Here is a 22,573-nt window from a genome sequence, read left to right as displayed (position 1 = left end):
GATAGTTTTCATCAGATTATAAATTTATTAGTCATAAGAATGGTATATAAGTGCTTGTATTTCCAAGAATTAAATCTCATATTTCTTTCCATTCTTATAGCAGAGAATAAAATGTTGATGTCTAGTGCTTACTTATCAGAAGCATCTCACACACACACATATAATTTGGAAATTTGCTTTGTGATAGTAAAGGTAGTTGACTCAATGACAGTCAACAATTTTGCTGCAGATATAAACAGTTAGGAATAAACTGTCATGGTTATCAAAATAATAAAATAATTTTAATGATAACAATTATAGATATTTTTAACTGTCCTTCTCAACGTATTTTTGAAACGATCTAAATGAAGGTGATGGAAGGGAAGAAGAGGTCCCTAATATACATGAGGTACATTTATAAACATACCAAAGCCAATCAGTAAGACAAAAATGAGAAGAAAGAAGGAGGGAATGTAGGTCGAAACTGGGGAAGGGCTAAAGGAGTGATGTGTTCAAGTATGCCTGTACCATTTTGTGCCCCATTAAGATGTATGACTATAATGCACCAATAAAAAACACCAATACACTTTTTTTTCAAAAAAAAATATATATATATAGTGTGTGTGTGTGTGTGTGTGTGTGTGTGTGTGTGTGTGTGTGTGTTTGTTACTGAGTTAGAACTTAAGGGCTTTTCTACTCTGGGCTATACTCCCAGACCTATTTTATACTTTATTTTGGCAACAAGGTCTCACTGAGTCACTGAAAGCCTCACTGAATAGCTAAGGCTGGCTTTGAACCTGTGCGATCCTCCTGTCTCGGCCTCCCAAGCCCTGGGATTACCAACTTGTGCCACCATGTCCAGCTCCAATTATATATTTTTAAGAAAATTTAGGTTTTATTATGAGGAAACAAAACAGCTCTGTATGTACTTTCAAGTGCCGTGTGCGTATATGTCCCTATCTGAATTACAAGATGATGTGAGTCTACAATGTACCAATAAAAATATATATATGTATACATACCTAAAAAATAATAATCTTTAAATGTGGTTTATTAAATTTCTGATTTTTTACGTTGTCCATTTACATCTACCCCATTTACATTTACACCTACCCAGAGTGGATATTCACCTCAGCATCTTTGTATCTTTTTCTATTTCATAAATATCTATATATTCTATACCAATATTAATTATATATTGTGCTAACATATACAACCACCCAGACCCACACATCTTAACTAAGAAAACAAGCCGGGCGTGGTGGCGCATGCTTGCAATCCCAGCATTTGGGAGGCTGAGACCAGACGATCGTGGTTCGTGGACAGCCTCAGCTACTTAGTGAGGCCCTCTGCAACTCAGTGAGACCCTGTTTCAAAATTAGGAATAAAATATAGGGCAGGGGGTGTAGTTCGGAGGTAGAATGCTCTGGGTTCCATCTCCAGACTCACAAAAAGAGAGAGAGAGAGAGAGAGAGAGAGAGAGAGAGAGAGAGAGAGAGAGAAGAGAAGAGAAGAGAAGAGAAGAGGAGAGGAGAGGAGAGGAGAGGAGAGGAGAGGAGAGGAGAGGAGAGGAGAGGAGAGGAGAGGAGAGGGGAGGCGAGAGAGAAAAGAAAAACAGACACAGAAATCACCTTTATTCTAACCATTTGACTGTGTACATAAGGAAATTTGGGGAAACTGAGGTTCTTATAACTGAGTTAGTTAAGAGGCAATGCTACATCTTTAGTCTCTTGATGTTCCCAGTTTAATATTCTTTTGATACTTCAAATATTCATTATTTTTGTCTTACATTTCATCGATTACATGCCAGAGAAGAGGCACAATTTTATATATATATCCTTTATGTCCTATGAGCCTGTAGTATGACATCAAATAATATCTAAGAAATCACATTAAACTCAAATATATAGGCTATTTTAATTATATTGTATCATTAAATTATATTGTATAATTAAAATAGAAAAATCTGCTGGGTATGGTGGTACAGGTCTGTAATCCCAGTACTTGGGAGGCTGAGACAGGAGGATTGCAGGTTAGAGAACGGCTTCAGAAACTTAGCAAGACTTACAGCAACTTCATGAGATCCTGTTTCAAAATAACAATAAGAAAAATTAAAAAATAGGGCTGGGGCTGTAGCATGAAGGTAGAATGCCCCTGGATTCAATTTCCAGTAACAACAACAACTTGTTTTAAAAATCGTCTTTTAAATCTTTGAGAAAACCCATCAGGTCACAACAAAAATTATCAACTTACATTAGAATAGACAGCATATCCGGGAGATTTTTCTCTCATTTTCTTCAAGTAAATCATTGGACCATTGTTTGAAATGTTAAATGTATACAAGTAATTAGTCTGCTGCAATGTTTCCCTTAATTTTACAATGCCTCCAGAAACTATAAATCCCCCAAAAAAGAGAAAATAGAAAATAAATTGAAATCAATAAGAAGGCTTATGGACATGCAAAGTTATTAGTAAAATACAAGAGTTTTAATTAAAGAAGTTGGCTTCCAACAAAGGCTGGCTGTTGTCCTGATTGATCGCAAGAGCTGGCTCAGCTTTCTGTTTTGCCCATTAGCTCCCTTGCTTTCCTCTGCTCTAATTGAATATTTACCACATCGGCACCTTCTTTTTAAACAACTTTTTTTCCCCCACAAAGACTGTAAACACAATTACACTCTAGACAAATTATATGAGTATGTATGTATGCAAGCATAATTAGTTTATTATCTTCATAATTTGTCATTTTTGTTCCACAAGCTACAGAAAACTTTTTGAAAGTTCACAAAAAAAGCACAATTTAGAACTGCTACATTTTCTTGATTAATTTTGGGGGGAGCAAATATCTACAAACATTTTCTTAAATTTTGATATTCCCCTTCAAGGCAGATCCAGGTATTGATAAAACAAATGTATAAAATTATAAGATTTTTGAAGTTTTTTTTTTTCTAAGAATAAATAGAATGCATTTGATAGGCTGAAGTTTTAGGGTTTTTTCTTCCCTGTCTTAAAGCAAAACTGTTCATATATTTTCACTACTGGAAGTAATTTTCTTCATACTCAAGCAAAATAAATTACTAACAAAAATGCTGAGTAATTTCTAAATTTTTCTAGTTTAATCTAAAATGTCCACAGAAACAACAAGTAACATAAAGCATTGTTTGGAACAGGGTTTTATTTTTGCTAATAGTAATATCCTCTATAGAAAAAAGATACTGCTTATGCTACTTTCTGTTATTTAATTTGAATTTAAAATAAGATTTTGAGATATTATGTCTACAAAGAAAAGTATTAAGACATCAATTAAACCACCAGAAGTTTTCCTCTGGTTAAAATGATGCCTTAGTGCTAATCAGTGTAATGACAGCTAACTGGACAGAAGTCTGATAATCTGCTTGCTCATTCCAGTAAACATATGCATTTCCTTGTTAATTTTTTTTGGCATAATATTTTGGCTTTGGAGAAAATAATTTTGGTCTCCTTTTAAAAACGTTTTAAATCTATTTCCAAATGCACTTACATTTTTTCAATTAGTTTATAGGCAAGAAATGCCATTATTAAAGCAATTTAGAAGACTGAAAAGTATACTGAAAGCTATCAGCTTAGAAGATCCTAGTTCCATAGTCTGCAATTAAAGACAATTATGACAACTTCCATGTAAAATGTGTGAAAAGGCTGGAAGAATAAGACTGTAATATTTCCATGTGTGCTTCCTCCCCCTTCTTTTGACTCAAAATGCAGTGACTAAATGAGATGGCACTGGGTCTAAGAAGACAAAAGGAATGTGTAAAATGAAATCGCCACCCTTTCTGATAATGGGAGCCTGGAGGGAGCTGGCCTGATATTGTGCTTAAAGATAAAAAAAGACAAGCAGTATCTATTTTAAATGAGATAAGTGTGCTTCATATATCTTGCAGGGACATAGATAACTTTGTTCTTTTAATCATTATTATTTATTTCTTAAAGCTTAGTAGTCTTTCTCATGCCTATACCTATAGAGCTCAGAGTTTAAGACTCAGTTCTTATGAATAGAGAGAGTTGTCATTCTTACCATAAGCCTGCTAAATAATACTTCCATAAGCTTCAGACTTCACATAGCAGATAAGTTTGTCTCCCCTGACATGACTACGTTAATCCATGGAATCAATTTACTTAAGCTGTGCCATGAAGCAATGCAGCCACGATTTAACTGAGCTTAAAAGTACTTTCAAGTTGAGTCCGCTGCTCTGCATCTAATGCAGCTCTCAGTACCCCCACCTAAGTTCTATGCTGATCCTTTGCAGCTATGTGAGAAATAGTCTTGTTAGGTTTATGGGGTCAGGATGCTCTAGCATCTAAAAGGATTTAAGGAGAATGAATCCAACCTGCTTTAGAAAATTAGACCGATGACGAAAGCAGTTAAGAGCAGGGGACACTAAGGTTCCACAAACCTCATTCACTTTCATTAATATTTATACAACTCCTTGGGTTGTCTCAGATTTTAAAATTCATTTATTTAGAGAAATTTATTTTCTTTTAGAACACAATGTTTTAAAAATAGCTGCTGGCTCCAGTTTATTGTCCAAATGCTATTGAGACAAAATGACACACTTAAATTATTCAGCATGCCATTAAACTAATTGCAGCACACAAACCTGTACACCAAATACATTCAGAATTATCCTACAAAAATTTCAAAGTTCTACTAGAATTCCTGTCTGAAAAGTTTGCATAGCTGGCTGTTGTCCATGGGAAGCTGTCAGTGTCTTTGCACTGCACATTTCGCTAACTCTATTAGAAACCTCAGTCTACTCCGTTCTCTCATTTCTACTGATTAACACTGTCTCCTACAGAGCTCCCTTCCAAGCTCCCCACGTGCTTGTAACCAGCATCTTAGTTTCCTGTGTCTCTATTCTGAGTTGTTTGTGCAGCTTCTTCCCATTCTGGGCTTCCTTTTACCCTAACCAAAGAATCATTACCATGAATTTGCACTCCCAAAGCCCGAGCCTTTAAGAAGACTTCTCTCTACTGAGTGGCACAGATACTCCCAGCGCACTGTGAGAAGACTTTAGCCTTGGTCATAGGGGGTGAATGAAATATATCCCTCACTTTGGTGTTCCTGGAAGAAGTGATGAACGTTTAAATACTCTGTGTGAAGTCCTGAAAGTCTTAAAATATAATTACTCATAAAAATAAGAAAATACTTGGAAAAACATGAAGGTGAAAAATCTCTGGAAAAGCTCTCTAAAGGGAATTTATTTTAATCATAGAGAAAGAAATAATTTGTAAATAATATGAGACTATGCTTTACTGATGCTAAAATGTAAGCTGATAGAGTCAGTCAAAAAAATTGAAGCAAGGCATGGTGGCGCATGCTTATAATCCCAGAATTGGGGAGGCTGAGATGGGAGGATCGCAGTTCGAGGACAGCCTCAGCTACTACTTAGTGAGGCCTTTTGAAACTCACTGAGACCTTGTTTCAAAATAAAGAATAAAAAATAAGGCTGGGAGTATAGCTTGGAGGTAGAATGCCCCTAACTTCCATCTCCAGTACCACACAAAAATTTGAAATATTGTTGAAAACTTACATATCCTATTTTCTTACTTTTTTAAAAATGAGCAAGTGTTCAAATAGAAGTTTATCTGAAAGGGGTTTCTCGGAGTAAGTAATATACCTTAATTAACAAGGAAGCTATTGAAAATCTAAGGGCATTTAGAAAATTAAAAAAATAATATTTGTTAAAACTGCATAGAATCTCTAGAGGTCTCCTATCATTAAAGTCTCAGATAAAGTTAAATTCTCAAAAGATATGACTGTAATTCTGAAGCTCAGCCCTCACAATGCGTATGTGTTCAAGTAGTTCCAAAATGCATTTTGCTTCAGGATGCTGTGCTCTTTAAATATAAATAAGCAATTTATCTTTCAAGTAGCTCGGATGAGAAGAGTGAAGGACAGGAGCATATGTCAAGGGCAAGCAGTCTCCACGGCTCCCCAGGGCGTTGGCTCCTTAGGTCCCCAGCTACAGACTCAGTGGACGTCACAGGTGGAACCACGGGAGTTTCCCTCACATGCCCATACCTTTGAGTTTTTTTTAATTTAATATACTTTTATTAGCACACTGTAATTGGACATCATAATGAGGCTCAGTGTGACACAAATGTAAAACCACACAGCTCTTGGTGTGCTTGTTTCCCTCCAGATCCCATCCAACTCCCCTGTACATGTGAGTGAGATGGGGAGTGATGACCTTATATACGGACATAGCATTATTTGAACTGTTTCTCTCATCAAGACTTTTTATTTTCCTTCCACATCTTCTTCCAATCCCCTTCTGATATTCTTGGTTGTTCTACTTAGGTATTTGAAGTCCCTTTTGTTTCCACATATGAGGGAAAAAAAAAAAATATATATATATATATATCCCATTGACTTTCTGTGACTAGCTGATCTTATTTAGAATAATATTCTCTAATTCCATCCATTTTCATGCAAATGGCATAATCTTTCCTTCTTTATGGCTGAGGAGAATTCCATTGTGTGTGTCTATATGCTTGTGTGTATGTTTATAATACATGTGCATATATGTATATGCATATGTACATGTATATATACACATGTGTATTTATACATATATTATGTATATCCACACACATATACATACATATATTATGTACACGCACATATGTACATATATATCATAAATACATATCATATTTTCTTCATCCATTGCTCTGTTAACAGATACTTAGGTTGGTTTCACAATTTGGCTACTATGAATTCTGCTGCTATAAATATGGGTATAAATTTAATATAAATATGGGTATAAATGAATATAAATATGGATCTAAATTTATTTTGGGGGGAAAAATACCAAGGAGTTTTATAGTTTGGTCATATGGTATTACCACTCCTATTCTTTTGAGGAAACACCAAACTCTATGATGGTTGTACTAATATACACTCCCACCAACGTTGTAAAAGTTTCCTTTTTTACAGTATTATTGTTCTAACATTTCCCTTAGTTTGTTATCAGTTATTATTTATTTGGTCTTTAATACATGCCAGAAAATATTTAAGTATGTCAACACTACTGTGCTGAATCTCATTCTAAAAAAAGAAACACTCTAAAATGAGTATAATTTTCTTTATTTTATAGGTGTGGTAAATAAGATTTTGAAGGATGAAGTCAGTTTTCCATGACAGAGAATAGAAACAACTGGTTTGTATCATCTGATTGATTTCAAATCCAACATCTTTAACGACTACAGTATGCTCTACTGTATACAGGCATTGCTTTTAGAAGCAGAATATTTAAGTTGAAATGTTTGGTATCAGCTGCATATATTTAACAATCTCTTTAATCATATTGGTATTTATTCAATTGTAAAATGAGGTAAATGAAAATTGTCCTCTTTAACTCACAGAAAATTCAATAAAAGTGAAGTTAAATATGGAATTGTTTTATAAAATATAAAGCCCAGTATTAATGTATACTACTTTAAAATTATGATTGTATTTATGAGATAAATGATCATATTAAATTTAAATGTGATAGACTTTGTAGAGTAGGTATGGTGAACATTAATTATAAATTTTAGGTTAGTTTCTTTTTGTGTGTGTGTGGTACTGGGGATGAAACCCAGGGGCATTATACCTCTTAGCTACAACTCAAGCCCTATTTTTTTGTTCTTTATTTTGAAACAGGATCTCACTGAGCTGAAACATCTCACTAAGTAGCTGAGACTGTCCGTGAACTGCAATCTTCCTGTCTCTGCCTCTCACATGCTGGGATTACAAAGTGTGCACCACCATGCCCAGCCTAGTTAATTTCTTAATTTAACTTAATTTATTAAAGCTAATTTCTGTGATGAAACATGAGGTAAGTTAAATGATTAACTTTCTCACCCTGCCCAAGAATCAATTAAAGAACGATCAAAGATCAAAGACCTGTAAATTAGACCAGAGACCTTGAAACTACCAGAACAGGGCATAGGTCCTACATTTTAACACATAGGCACCGGTAAAAACTTTCTCAACAAGAGCCCAAAGAAACAAAAAAATTAAAAGGAGCAGCAATACATGGGATTGTATCAAACTAAAGAAGATTAATATTTAGAGTATACAGGGAACTCAAGAAACTCACTGCTAAAAGAAATAAAACAATAAACTAAAAACGGACAAAGTAAATAGAAACTTCACAAAATAAAAATACAAATGGTTAATAATTGTATGAAAAATGCTCAACATCATTAGCAACCAGAGATATGGAAATCAAAACTATCCTGAGATTTCATCTAACCCCAATTGGAATGGCAATCATTATAAACACGAAAAACAAGTAGGAACTCAAACATTGTTGGTGAGACTGCAAATTAGTGCAACCACTTGGGAAAACAGCGTGGAGGATCCCCAAAAGAACAGGAATTAACCTACTTTATGACCAGCAATACCACTAATGGTTATCTACCCAAACAATGGAAAACTAAACTACCAAACTAATGCACATGTATCTATGTTCGTAGCCACACAAATCACAACTGTCAAACTATGGAACCAGCCAAGATGTCCATCAAGAGATGAATGGCTTACAAAACTACAAGATATGTACACAATGGAATGTTTACATATCTAAGTATGTCTTTACTCAGACATAAAGAAGAGCAAAATTATGTCATTTGCAGGGAAATGAACGAAACTGGAGAACATTATGCTAAGCAAGATTAGTAAGTCACAAAAAGTGAAAAGTCAGATGTTTTCCCTAATATGCCAAAGCTGGGGGGGGGTAATGGGACATAGGAGGGACCCCAGACAAAGACGGAGAAACCTTAGATGAGTAAAGAAGGCGACCTGAGAGAGAAAAACACAGTAACGCATATGATGAAAATTCACAAACTTATCAGACTCAATCACTATGCTGAACACGAGGTGGGAGTCTAGGGAGGGAACAGGGTGGGAATTGGGGAAGGGCTAAATGAAGGATGTGTGCATGTATGCCTCTACCATCCACCATTATAAAATTATAAAATGATGTATGATTACAGTGCATCAATAAATTTTAAGAAATGACTTATTCTCTGATGATTTGATACATTCATTGTGGCTTGATAATTTTCATAGTCAAGACTCTGCTCCCTTTCCACTTGGCAGCAAGCTATAGACCTCCTTAAAAAAATAGAAAAATGTCACTTTTCTTCATGTATTTAAGCATTTTCAGGTACCTAGACCTCCTAAGGCCAGATAACCAAAAAGTAAGAATTCTGAAGCAAGAACTGTTTCTCTTTCTCCTCTCAACTTCTTACATAGTTGCTTCGTTCTTCATTGTCTCTGAAGACTTGTTACTTCTGCTTCACATTAACACACTTGACCCAAAAATAGAAACCTCAGTTAGCTATGATAGCTCTTTAGCTTCAAGTTTCTAAGGTAGGGTAACCTAAATTATCAGGGGAAAAATCTTGACTCAGCCTGGATCAAATATCTGCTCTTATTATAAGACTTCTCAATTCTCAGTAAACTGTTTGCTTGTTTGTTTGTTTTCTTTCTTTTAAACTTACTGGAGATGGAATCCAGGGGCATTCTATCTTTGTGCTACACACCCATTTTATGTATGTGTGTATGTATGTATGTTTGTATGTATGTATGTATGTATGTATTTATTTTGCGGTGCTGAGTATGGAACCCGAGGGCCTTCTACCTCTGGGCTACACTCTCAGACCTATTTCATATTTTATTTGGAAACAGGGTCTCACTAAGTTGCTGAGAACCTCATTAAGTAGCTGAGGCTGGCTTCAAACCTACACAATCCTCCTGTCTCAGCCTCCCAAGTGCTAGGATTATAAGCGTGTGCCACCACCACACCCAGCTATGTCTTATTTTTTATTTTGAAACAGTATCCCACTAAATTACTGAGGACAGCCTCAAACCAAACAATCTTTTTGTTTTAGCCTTCCAAGTTCTGGGGTTACAGGCATCACCACCATGCCAATCTAATACTCTTAACATTTTATACTAAATGATTCTTATTTTGGGGGGTGATGGTGAGAGTGTTGTCCTGTATTATAGGCAAGAGTGGTTATCCTGTATGTTTTAGAATGTTTAGCAGCATCCCTGGTCTCTGCCCTACTAATGCCAGTAGATGTTCCTCCTCACCTGCTCTGACAACCAGAAATGTTCTCAATGACATAAAATCACCTTTGATTGAGAAACACTGCCTGGTGACCAAAGGTAAATGTCACACAGAACCAACATGGCTGTAGAGACTGCCCCTTTAACCAGGGGTGGTTCTCAGGAAAAGTCATGTGTTTGACTAGCAATTATCGTAAACACTGCCTATGATAAAAATCAGAGATGTTTATGGTAACTATGACTTTTACAAGTTTTCGTTGTTCCTTGTAATCATATCTACTCAAATATATTAAAAGTTTTAGGTTGACATCCACCAAGTGCTGTGTGCATATATGTTACTATCACTGTTAACTACATTATGATGTAAGACTATAATGCATCAATAAATGTAATATTTTAAAAAGTTTCAGGGTTTTAAACACTGTATATATCAAAGAAAAATTTAATTATCAATCAATATTGGGGAAAATCCATTATGTTGTTTGCCTTGACACAGTGATTTCTAAGCTTTTGGTTCAAGTATTACAGAGAATAGCCACCATCCATAGGTAAACATATGTAATATATTTAGAATCTAGGTATACTGTTGCATTTTGTGTTCTACAAAAATAGAAATAATATGGGACAGAAGATAAAATAACAAATTGGAGTATTTTATTTGATTTTATTTATTAACAATACTATAAAAATATTACAGGAGTTGCACATGTGGTTACACATTCATAATCTCAGTACTTGGGAGACTGAGACAGGAGGATCTCAGGTTCAAGACCAGCTTAAGAGACTTAGCAAGACTCTCAGAAACCTAGAAAGACCTGTTTCAATATATATAGCTATAAAAGTCTGTGAGTGTGTACCTAAGAAGTAAAATGCCTCTGGGTTAAATCCATGATAACACACACACACACACACACACACACACACACACACACAAACATGGAAGTGTAAGTATGTAGCACTTCTGGAATGCAAAATATAGTTTAGAACTTATTTCTTCCTGTCCACTACATTCAAATGTGAACTCTAAAAACAGAGGCAACCAACTAAAGGAGAATAAAGAAATGTGGCAAGAGAAAGGCATTGGGGTTTGGATATAGCACCCGAAGAAGAACGGGGAGCAGGACACTTTAAATCTCCCTCCCGAAGAAAGGAAAGAAACCCCCCATCCACACCAGCATTTCTCACTTATAAGATCCTTTATTATCCTGGATCTGTTGTGAGTCTCTTAACAAGAGAAAAAAATGTGGGAAATCCTGCCAGAATGGCCCAGCCACAACTAGCAGACCACGGGGAAGGCTTTTGGCCCATTCTGTAAAATAACATAGCTACAGTAAGTGTGTAATAGCTCATTTTTAAGTTTGACAACTCAGAAGTGTTTTGCCATAAAAGACTGTAGATCTTTATGCACTTTAATGATTCCCATGGTTACTTGCCACTTTGACACAAAGCACTGTAATGATTTCTTATTATTTTCGAGATATGGACTTCTTACAATTGGCCACATCACTGTCATCCAGCATTGTTCACTCCATGGTTTTGACTTTTTTGTTATTGAGGTACTGTCTCCAAATATTGTAGTTAGTGAATTTCACACAGTAGCCTAATCTTACTTTAGAATCCTATTTAAAATTCTTGTCAAAACATCCCTGCCATAAAATACTGTTTCTATTAAATAAGTTAATTTAAATCTACACTGAGATACTGTTTTTCATCTAACCCTTTGGCAAAGACCCCAAAGTCTGATAATGTTTTGTTCTGTCCTAAGAATAAAAAAAAAGCAGGTATTCTTACATATTGCTCATGGCAAAAGCGATTTTTAACAAGTACTACAGAGAATAATATCTCAGTGTTAGTGATCTCTATCGAATTGCAAATACACACATCCATGACCCTACAAATGTCCCTTCTAAGAACTAATTTTACAAATAATTCAAAAACATGTACACAGATTGAAAAAGAATCAAGTTGTTGTATGCTATATTTTAGATCCATAATATCCCCTGAAGGCCTGTGTGTTAAAGGCTTGGTCCCTGTCCCTTGGGAGATGATGCAATGTTTAGGAGGTATGGCCTAGTGGGAGGCTTCAGTCATTGTACCTTCAAGGGGGACTATGGGGTCCTTTGACACACCTTGAATTGCCACACTGGCTCACAACAGGCCTAAAGCCAACAAGGCCAATCTCTCATGGACTGAAACCTCCAAAACTGTGAGCCAAAAAAGATTTTCTCTTTAAAAGATGATTACTTAGTTATTTGTTACAGTAACAGAAAGCAAAGTAAAAGTGCAGCATGTAAAACATACTGACATTTGAATAAAAATAGGTAGCATATACATATATATGTGTGTGTGCATATATATATATATATATATATATATATATGCACACACATATGTATACACACATTATCTCTGAGAATAGGCATATATTATCTCTGAGAAGAATACATCAAAATTTATGAAATCTGTTATCATGGGGTGACTGAGTAATAAAGATGCATCATAGGGGAGAAGATACTTTTTTAATTTGCTTTCTTATGTTTTATGAAGTTTGAATATGAGAATACACTAATATAAAAATTAAGTTTAAGAAATAAATTACAATTGAAAAGATATTTTCCCTATACTTTTTCCTTTGGTGGCTTACAATAGGATACTTATTTTTGTGGGTTTTTTATTGAAATAGAATCTAGCAAATATTGTGAAGAGACAAGTTAAAATATTTAAATGTTAGCCAGGCATGGTGGTACACCCTTGTAATTCCAGCATTCTAGAGGCCGAGTCTGGAGAATCTCGGTTCACAGACAGCCTCAGCTATTTAGCGAGGCCCTTCACAACTCAATAAGACCCAGTTTCAAGAAATTAAAAGACTAAAAAAATAAGTCTGGGGATGTAGCTTGGAGCCCCTGTGTTCCATACTCAGTACCACACACACAAAAATTAAATGTTTATCCAACAAGCTAACAAACATTCTCTCTAATATTTTTGGATTAAAATATTTAGCAATAGTTTTTGTCTTCGATCCTCATAAGAGGATATTTTTCAAATTATGCCCATGCTGTTTTTCATATATTATTTCAGTCACTATTATTCCAGCTGAAAGAACAAGTATTTATCATTTGTATAGGAAATTTTATCTTCTTCTTTAAAAACAGGATTTACCTTTTAAATTGGTGAAACCTAAGTACCAATTTGATAATCCTATAACTTTAAGAATACTGAAAGACATTATTTTTATCTTTATGCTTGCTATGTTTTGTTTTCATATGTTTCAGCAATGATGACAGTATCATTTTTATATTAGCTAATTAATCCAAGAAATATTTTATGGATTCATCCATATCTATACTTCATATAGCTTATACATCTGTGCCTAGAACTGTGTTTAGAATACAACAGGTACACAGGGCCCTTTCTGTCCTTTCTTTTTATAATCAAGGAATTATGATACAACAGCTTGAAAAAATACCAAGATATTAATTGAAATATTAAAATTGAACTATTATCATTTTTCACATATTTTGATTTTCTACTTCTATGATTATTCAGATTCTAAAGTCACAGCAATATCACACAGCTGTGCTGTGGAAATCATTAACCCAGAAACCACAAAGAGATAAAAGAAGCAATTACATGTTTCATTTAAAAGCAATGAATTTAGGCAGTTTACTTCCAGAGAAGCAAATCTACTACTACAGGACGACAAAAAAACTATTGTCAATTTTTAGATGACCAGAGTTGTGAAAAGAATCAATTATTAAAAATTCTTGGCCATTTCACACTGATGCTTTTTTACTGTTGAACACTTACGAGTCTGGCAATGATTTTCTGTGGGTCCCCAGCATCGGCCTGTACAGGACTTATGGCAGCGTCCACCTGTAGAAGAGGGAAAAAGAGAAAAACAATGTTATGTACATTATAATCTTCCACTCCTGGACTAGGAGTAACTTGGCAAAAAATGTTTTTGATCTGTTTTGAGGATTTTTACCTCATACTAGAGTTGAGATATAGTGGATAAAATGCCCACTTAAGTAGCAAAACTTGAAGGACGGGTGTGGTGGCACACATTTGTTATCCCAGCATTTGGGAGGCTTAGAAAGGAGGACCATGGTTCATAGATATCCTCAACTACTTAGTGAGGCTCTTTGCAATGCAGTGAGACACTGTTTCAAAATTAAAAATAATAAAAATAGATCTGGATGTATAGCTTGGAGATAGAATACCCCTTGCTTCCATCTCCAGTACTGCAAAAAACAACAACAACAACAACAAAAATGTGAATGTTTAATATATATGCAACTGAAGTACAATCTCCTGCTATTCAAAAACCCTTCCATCTTTTTATATGAAAAGGCAAAAAAATGACTTTTTTATCAGAAAGTCAGAATAGTTATACCAAATAAGATTATCAAATATTGTTCTAGTACTATTGATCTATTCTACAACTGATAACATTTCCAAAGTTTATAGTTTGATTCCACCTAATAAATTAATAGTTAAAAGAAGTTGAATTTATAAAAACAAGAATATATTCTTTCAAGTACATGATAAAACAATAAAAGGTAAATTCAAGGTTTTAAAAAGAGTTTTTAGAAAAGTTAACTTAGGAGATTAAATACATGCTTCTAAAATTTTTATTAATAGAATCTGCATTTTCAAACACATTCTTTAACTCGTAGAGTAGCATCTTTATCTATGATACATATTGGCCTCAACATACATAGTTGTTCCACAGAGACCTTTTCTTGAGGACCAAGCAATAAAACTATCAGCTAAAAAGATACTATAAAATTATTTTCTTTGAAGCTTTTCTGAATATTATTCTAAGTTTGGGCACCTAGGGTTTTTTTTCTTTCTTTGTTTTTTGTTTTGTTTTGTTTTGTGTTTTTTGCAAGGGGAGGTACTGGGGATTAAACTCAGGGGTATTCTAATTCTGATCTATACCCTCAGCCCTATTTTTTATTCTTTACTTTGAAACACAGGGTCTCACTAAGTTTCAGAGGGCCTCATTAAATAGCTAAATCTGACCTTGAATCCTCTATCCTCCTGTCTCAGCCTTCCAAGTACTAATATTACAAATGTTTGCCACCAAGCCCTGCTTCTAAGATATTTTTTTAAATATAAAATCAAAATGAAAACCTATTGTCATGGCTAGATATAGAATTTCCCTTGAAGAACTCACGTATTAATGTTCAAGACTGATATATTAAGTCATAAGGGCTGTAATCTCATCAGTAGGTAAAATTATTGAGATGGAACCTAGGGTGTTGGGTGTGGCTAGAAGTGGGTTCCTGGGAGTGTGGGTTTAGGGGCTGTGCTTTTGTGTTCGAATCCCTCTGCTTGCTGGCTCGCTTATTTCCAGCCTCCATGGTGTAAGAGCAGAGTCCTTGCTCTCTCTCTCTCTGCCTCCAGGAACCATACCTTGAGCTCCATAGATGCAATCAGGCCCGATACTAACATAGACTAACACTGCAAGATCGAAAATAAAACAAAACAGCAAGCAAATATATCTTCCTCCAAAATGTGTGGTCAGTTTCCTTGGATTATACAGTGAGTATGTTGACTGAGACATCTATTAAAGACTAAGGCTGTCCTATCACAAGCTTCTATTAAACCGTTGTTAGCTTTCAAATATCCATTGAAATATATTCACAGTATTTAACAAAGTTAACTATATTTAATAAATATCAAATAGTTATGCCAAATGTTTCCATCTTCCATAACACAGAGTTTTTAAATTCTCAGCTTAGAAGTTCTTCTTACAAGATCTCTCATGTCCCACCAAAGAATCTTCCAGAGTGAACTCATAATTTTCACCATTACAATATAGATTTAGCCGACATTTTTCCCTGGTTGAACTTAAAACCATCCTAATGGTCTATCTTTGGAAGTAAATAGCACTATTTTCTAATTAATATGATATGTAAGCTCAATTCTATTTATCTTTTTAAAACTATGGGAACCTTCTACAATGGAGTTTATTTAAAAACAATCATGCTTGTGAGGAATGAGTCTGCATCACCCATGTATAATATCCTGTCACTCTGCCATCTGTTTATTGAGATCTGAACACATTATAGCTAGATAATGCAAGCTCATTCTAGCTGACAGGAAGAAGACTCCATCTGGCCTGAACAATATAACTTTAATCAGTGATAATGATAATTATTATTAAAAACTTAGTGGAGTTCCTTTGTACCAAGGTAATAAATCTAAATTGATTTATACCAGCGGAAATTAGAAAGGACTGTGAAATAAACTGGGAATTAGTGAAAACTTTTGCAGCACAAACTCTTTATAAGTAAGTAGCTAATGTTAATATGTTTTCTTAGATGGGTTAAAATCCTTTGACTCGACCCCGTAAGTGGTTTGTTAATTGAGGATATCTAGAGCAGAGGATTATCTGCCATTTAATTTATGACTTCTTTAATTGTGATTGAGGTTAATAAAATATTTAGCTTTATTCTTTGTACCCAGAATTTGATATAACTTGAAAATAAAAGATGAAAAATAGCTAAATAATATTAGTAACAGACATTTTAATATTATCAGTATTCTTATTGAAAATAAAAATGACAGTTAAAAAATAAAAATAGGCCTGGGGTTGTAGTTCAGAGGTAGAATGCCTCTGGGTTCAATCCTCTATATCAAAATAAATAAATAAAAATAAATAACAAATAAATAAAAAATTTGCTATCCTGACTCAATGATATGAAATAAAAATGAAGCAATTTTAGATAAACACTATTTTTCTTTAGTAACTACTTTAAGCTTTTAATAAGTACTGATTATTCCATATCAGCATTACTTTAATTCACAGCCAGTCCCCCTCTGCTGTGACCATATATTACTCATCATGGAATTTAGCAAATCTAAGTTCATCTTTTATGCTTGCCCAGCAGATGTTACCAAAAATGTAGCTTCTGCACTCTTTTTTTAGGAACTTGAGTACTTGAGCTGCTTGTATATTTTGAAGAGTCATAAATTCATGCTAGAAGTTTTACTTGTTTGTGTGACTGCCTAACAGTAAAGACAGGATTCAATATCCACCTCTGTAATGTTTGCTGCAAGTGATGTGCCAGGACAGTTGAAGAGTTACAAAATATGGAGTCACTGGCACCATAAAAGATTATATCCTCAAACTGCCACTGGCTAAATGAGATGCAGTTATATCCCTGGATTCTTCTTTCAGTCCTTTAAAAAAAACTGGTACTCTTGACCTCTTAAAATAGCTTTTACTGAGGGAAAAAGTGAGAGAATAATATCTTTTTCATGACCATATAATTCAAAAGAGGGAACAGAACATTTACTGAAAGCCTACATTAAACCAGTCCGTATTCTTGGTAGGAGAATAAAAGGATGGATAAGTCAGCATCCTGCCCTCTATGAGCTTTCAGGATCCAGGACATAGAGAAATAGGCAAATGATTTTTATAACCATAATATTTGTTAAAATATAAGTGTGCATGAAATGAACAGGAAGCCTTTGAGAAGGGTTCTGCAGAAAGACAGGTATTTCAGTTGGACTTGATGCCTACCCTGTCCAGTAAAGAAGGGGAAGGAAGGAGAATTCCAGGCCCAAGGATTACCCTGGGACAGTGACACAGAAGCCTGGATGAAAACAGTTCATTGGGCCATAAAGTGCTCTTTTGAGGACCATTTAGCATTTGTAGTGTGGGTTTACAACCTGTGCTAAGAGCTGCCTCAGCTGTATGCAACTTACTATGCACAGGTTTTATAGTATTGCCCATGGATTTTGAATATTAAAATGATATGGAAATGGACTAGGGTCAGTGGTTCTCAAAAGTTAGCATTGACACCTGACTAGTTTGAGCAAAATATTAATTTTACATTCTCAGGTAAAGTACAGAAATGTGTGTGTGTGTGTGTGTGTGTGTGTGTGTGTGTGCGCGCGCGCGCTTGGATTGAACCCAGGGGCATTTTATCTCTGAGCTATATACCTAGCCTTATTTTATTTTTTTTATTTGTAAACAAAGTCTTACTAAGTTTCTGAGAGCCTTAATAAATTGCTGAGGCTGGCTTTCAAACATGGGATCCTCCTATATTAGCCTCCGAAGTACTGGGATTATAAATGTGCATCACCTCACCTAGCTCAGAATTCATATTTTATGAAAAGTATTACCAGAGATTCTGATGCTAGTGCTGAAAAAAAATACACAAGATATTATGATTTGGAATCCAATTCCAAACTTGGTTAGTATCATAGCTCTATTTTGAAACTTTTATTTATTTATTTATTTATTTATTTATTTATTTATTTTTGGTACTGGGGTTCCTGGAAGCCCTTCTACCTCCGGCTATACTCCCAGACCTATTTTATTTTTGGAAACAGGGTCTCTTAAGCCAGCAGAGCGATCCTCCTGTCTCTGCCTCCCAAGCGGGGATTACAAGCGTGTGCCACCACGCCCAGCTTGAAACACTATTTAAATGTTGGTTCTGCTGAGGTGCTGAGTACACAAACTTTAAAACCTAGTATAAAAATCTAGCAGTCTCTCATGTCCCAGTCTCTCATGTCCCAGTGTCTCTACTTTGATTTGTAGACATCTTTCTATCCAATTTTATGTTTTACCCATCAGCTCTAAAAATTATATAGCTTTTATCAAATTTTAATTATTATAAACTACTCAATATGATATCAGCAAGTGATACATTAGTAGAAATTAAGGGCATTATTGTAACGTGGAGTTGCCCTTCTTTATCAGATGTTAATACTTCTCTTGTTCTTGGCTGACAGTTCTCATTGTCCTGTGTTTATTCATCTCCACACTTTTGTTATGCAAATTGACTTTACTTTCTCTTTCAGTTTCAATTTAATTTTCCTATCTTGCCTCTTACTTGAAAGTTAATTATTGAATAGAAATCTTAATTTTTATACATTTTAACAGTCAGAAAAAGAGGGATGGTTATTTTTACTTGCTAGGTAGATGACATTAAAAGTTACAGAAATATAGAGTTAAAATTTTTCATTTCAACAACACATTAAGTAAGGCATTCATTAGGAATTAAAATATTATAAATAGTCACAGTACTGAAACGCAAAATAGGTTATGTTGACCTTTCTAGGTTATATTCTGCTACAGATGCCATTTTACTATTCATTCAAGCAATCTATTGGACAAAAATGTATAATAAAATATATTCTTAAATTGCCAAGATTAAGTTTGAACAGAAGTGTGAGTATATCAAATTTAGTCTATAATATGCCTATCTACCCCTCATTGCAGAGGCTCAACTCCTTATTGCTAATCAACGACTACCAGAGTACACTATCGCTCTTACTATCACCTCAGAAAGGATATCTTATGTGATGGCTAATGAACAGGTCAGTTAATGTGGCACACACAGTTGTGCAAAGGTTTGAAGGGACTGAGCTCTTTTTGTAAATTGTCATTTTTTTTCTGAATTTCTCTGGAAATAAAAATCAATTTTGAGAAGAAATGATAACAGAAATCCCCAGGACAAATGGAAATATGGATAGGGGAAGGTAGAGAAGTCTATGAGAGTCACATTTTTTCAAAACCTTTTAATAAAATCAGGAATGGTGATTTAACTACTCAATTAGCATGTGTGACATAGATCTGTTTTATAGTATTCTTTAGAGTAGCCATATCAACAAAATTTCATACTCAAAATAAAATTGATAATCATTAATTTTGAACCTACGATTGCTGGGTACTGCTGATATCAATAAGGCTTTGTGATCATAAAAACGACTGATAAGTTAAATTAATTTAATACTGGATTCAAAATGGTGACTGCAGGACACAGCACATCTCTGTATCTGGAGCAAAGAAAATTCAACTACTGAGAAGGCAGTGTCTTGACAAACAAAATAAACAATGTAGCAGAAGATACCACAAGGAAGCACAGTGGAAGGAAATCCAGTTCTCTGAACATAAGATCCACTGCAAAAAGTCCGAGCATGACTGACTTTTTGTGGCAGCTGGCACCACCTGGGCCCCCCAGCTTGAACCATGATTGCCAGCTTCAGCGAGGCTTTGGCGCTGCAGTCCCAAGAAATCCCAAAACATAATCCAAGAACTTGAAGTGTAGAAAGTGGCTACAGAGCTCCAGCATCTTAAGAGTCAGCACCATGCTTCAGAGGCACAGAAAAAGATCCAAACTCCATGCGCTCACCAGAGGCGGCAACCACAGCTGTGTACTGTGCCTTCCAGAGACCCAGCCCACAGGACAGCAAGGTAACTGCTTGCATTACTTGGTACTCAGTGGAGGCTGAAACCTGCCCAGAACAGCCACAAGATCCCAGTGGACTAAGTTCTGGTGGCACATCCTGTAAGTAATTCAGTTAGAAACTCCAGAGATACAGGAAAGGCAAAGAGTTCAAGGTGTGGTGCCTGCACAGGATCCCAAGTGGTCACTCCAAGAATACACTGGACACCTTCTGCAACAGCAGCACACTGTGTCCTACAAAAACCTGGCCTGCTGAAGAGCAAGGTATCCACTTGTGTTACTATTTTACTTGGTAGAGGAGAAGACCACCCAGAACAGCCATGGGACTCCAGCAGGCTAGGACCTGGTGGCCTATACCTGAGGTAGTCCAGTTAGAACCTCCAGAGACACAGGAAAGGCATAGTGCTCGAGGTGCGGTCCCTGTACAGGGTCACAGGGGCTCGCTCCAAGACTACACTGAATGCCTCTGAGTGCAGGTAGGGACATACAGGACTAAGGCAGGAAGATGCAGAGCACAAGGTCTGAGATCATAGAGCCCAGAGCAGAGAGTCCAGAGCCAAGGATGGAGAGCATGGAGCACAAAAACTCATGAAGTGGGTCCAAAAGCTGACAATAGGTTACAGAGCAAATAAGAGACATAGAAATATGCTCCAGAACCTACCACAGTGAACAGACATACAGTTATTATATGGGCCTGAGCTCTATATATGTAAATTAGCAGGATTGCTGTTTTTTATGTTTTTTATTTTTCTCTCACATTGTCACTAGTTATTTTTGTTCTTTAACTTTTTTTTATTTTTGTTTTTTTTTCTTATATATTTATTTTCTTTTCATTGCTTTCTACATATTTGATTCGTAATTGTTAGTTTTTGTAATTTGTTTTGTTACTTTATGCATTTCTTTGCTCCTTCCCTCTATTTCTTTGACAAACTTCCTTACTCTAACCTATCTACTCTCTTCTCTCAAAACTGTTTTGCCTTTACTATATTTCCTTGTTTTATATTCAAGCTATTTCATATCTCTATACCTAAATACTCTACTAACTACAAGTATCCTATTATCTATTTTTCATTCTCAACCTGATACTAACTTATTATGTGTAAATCATTGCTCAACTTAATTGTATTCTTTACTTTACCAGACTCCTGTACCCATCACCCCATCTCCTCCCTCCTTATTCAACCCTTACCATTGAAAGAAACACTGCTTACTCATGCACAAACTTGCTGACACATCTAAATTCCTACTGTTAAGATAGGATCAGACAGGTTACACACAGAATCACACACAAAAACGAAGATATCAAGACATCAGAAAAAAAAAGCCTGGGGACCCTGAAAAAAAGAGAACTAAAGCAGTGAGGCAAAAAGGGAAATCATGAATACTAACAGATAAGAAATTCAAAACAGAGAATTTCAAACTCTGAGCTTCAGTATGATGAAAGGCCTCACAAAAGTATACAGAAAATGAAAGAGTAAATGAAGACATTAAGACAGAATCAGAAAGAGGTCTGGAATGAAATATGAGTCAGTAAATGAAATGAAAACAGCAATAAAAAATTATGGAACATTAGATGAAATGGAAAATAGAATATTACTGTTAGAAGATAGTTCATTACAAACTGAAAGCAAAGTCAAGTGCATAGAGAAGTCATAACAGCAACAAAACCTAAACTTCTAACATGTATGGGACATTATGAAACATTGTAACTTAAAAGGCATTGAAGAAGGAATAGTGGTACACACCAAGGGTATTTGTAATCTCTCCAGAGAAATATTTTCAGAGAATTTTCTAAACATGGAAAGAGACTTGAACATACACATTCAGGGGACATACAAAATATCATTAAGACAAAATCAAAGTAGGATCTCCCCACGCCATGTAATAATCAAACTGACCAACACTGAGGCCAAGGAAAGAATCTTAAAAGCAGTGAGAACAAAAGAACGGGTGACATACAGGGGCAAATTAATAATGAGGCTGAGACCAGAGGATCACAGTTCTCAGACAACCTCAGCTGCTTATTGAGGTCCTTTGCAACTCAGTGAGACCTGGTTTCAAAATAAAGAATAAAAAATAGGACAGGGCGTGTAGCTCAGAGGTTGAATGCCCCTGAGTTCCATCCCCAGACGCACAAAATAATAATAATAATTAATAATAATAATAATAATAATAATAATAATAACCCCAGATTTTACAACCCAAGTCATGAATGCCAGGAGAGACTGGTATGATATGATCCAGACCTTGGAAAAAACAACTTCCAACAAACCGCTATGTACAGAAA

General features: G+C 35.3%; 1 protein-coding gene across 2 annotated transcripts in view; it reads right to left on the bottom strand.

Annotated features, from left to right (window-relative positions):
* The window catches only part of ERBB4 (erb-b2 receptor tyrosine kinase 4), a gene marked incomplete at both ends in the record, with an annotated part of 1,174,461 nt that overhangs the window by 341,511 nt on the left and 810,377 nt on the right, over positions 1-22,573 (bottom strand). For both annotated transcript variants that reach the window (XM_080689981.1, XM_080689982.1), the window contains one exon: positions 13,886-13,951. In XM_080689981.1, coding sequence (XP_080546107.1) covers positions 13,886-13,951 — 66 coding nt within the window. The remainder of the gene's footprint in view (positions 1-13,885; positions 13,952-22,573) is intronic.

This window comes from Muscardinus avellanarius (genome assembly GCF_963383645.1).
Source record: "Muscardinus avellanarius genome assembly, chromosome: 2".
Classification (NCBI taxonomy): Eukaryota; Metazoa; Chordata; class Mammalia; order Rodentia; family Gliridae; genus Muscardinus; species Muscardinus avellanarius.
Note: the sequence above shows the minus strand (reverse complement) of the source record. Positions and strands in the feature narration are given on the sequence as shown.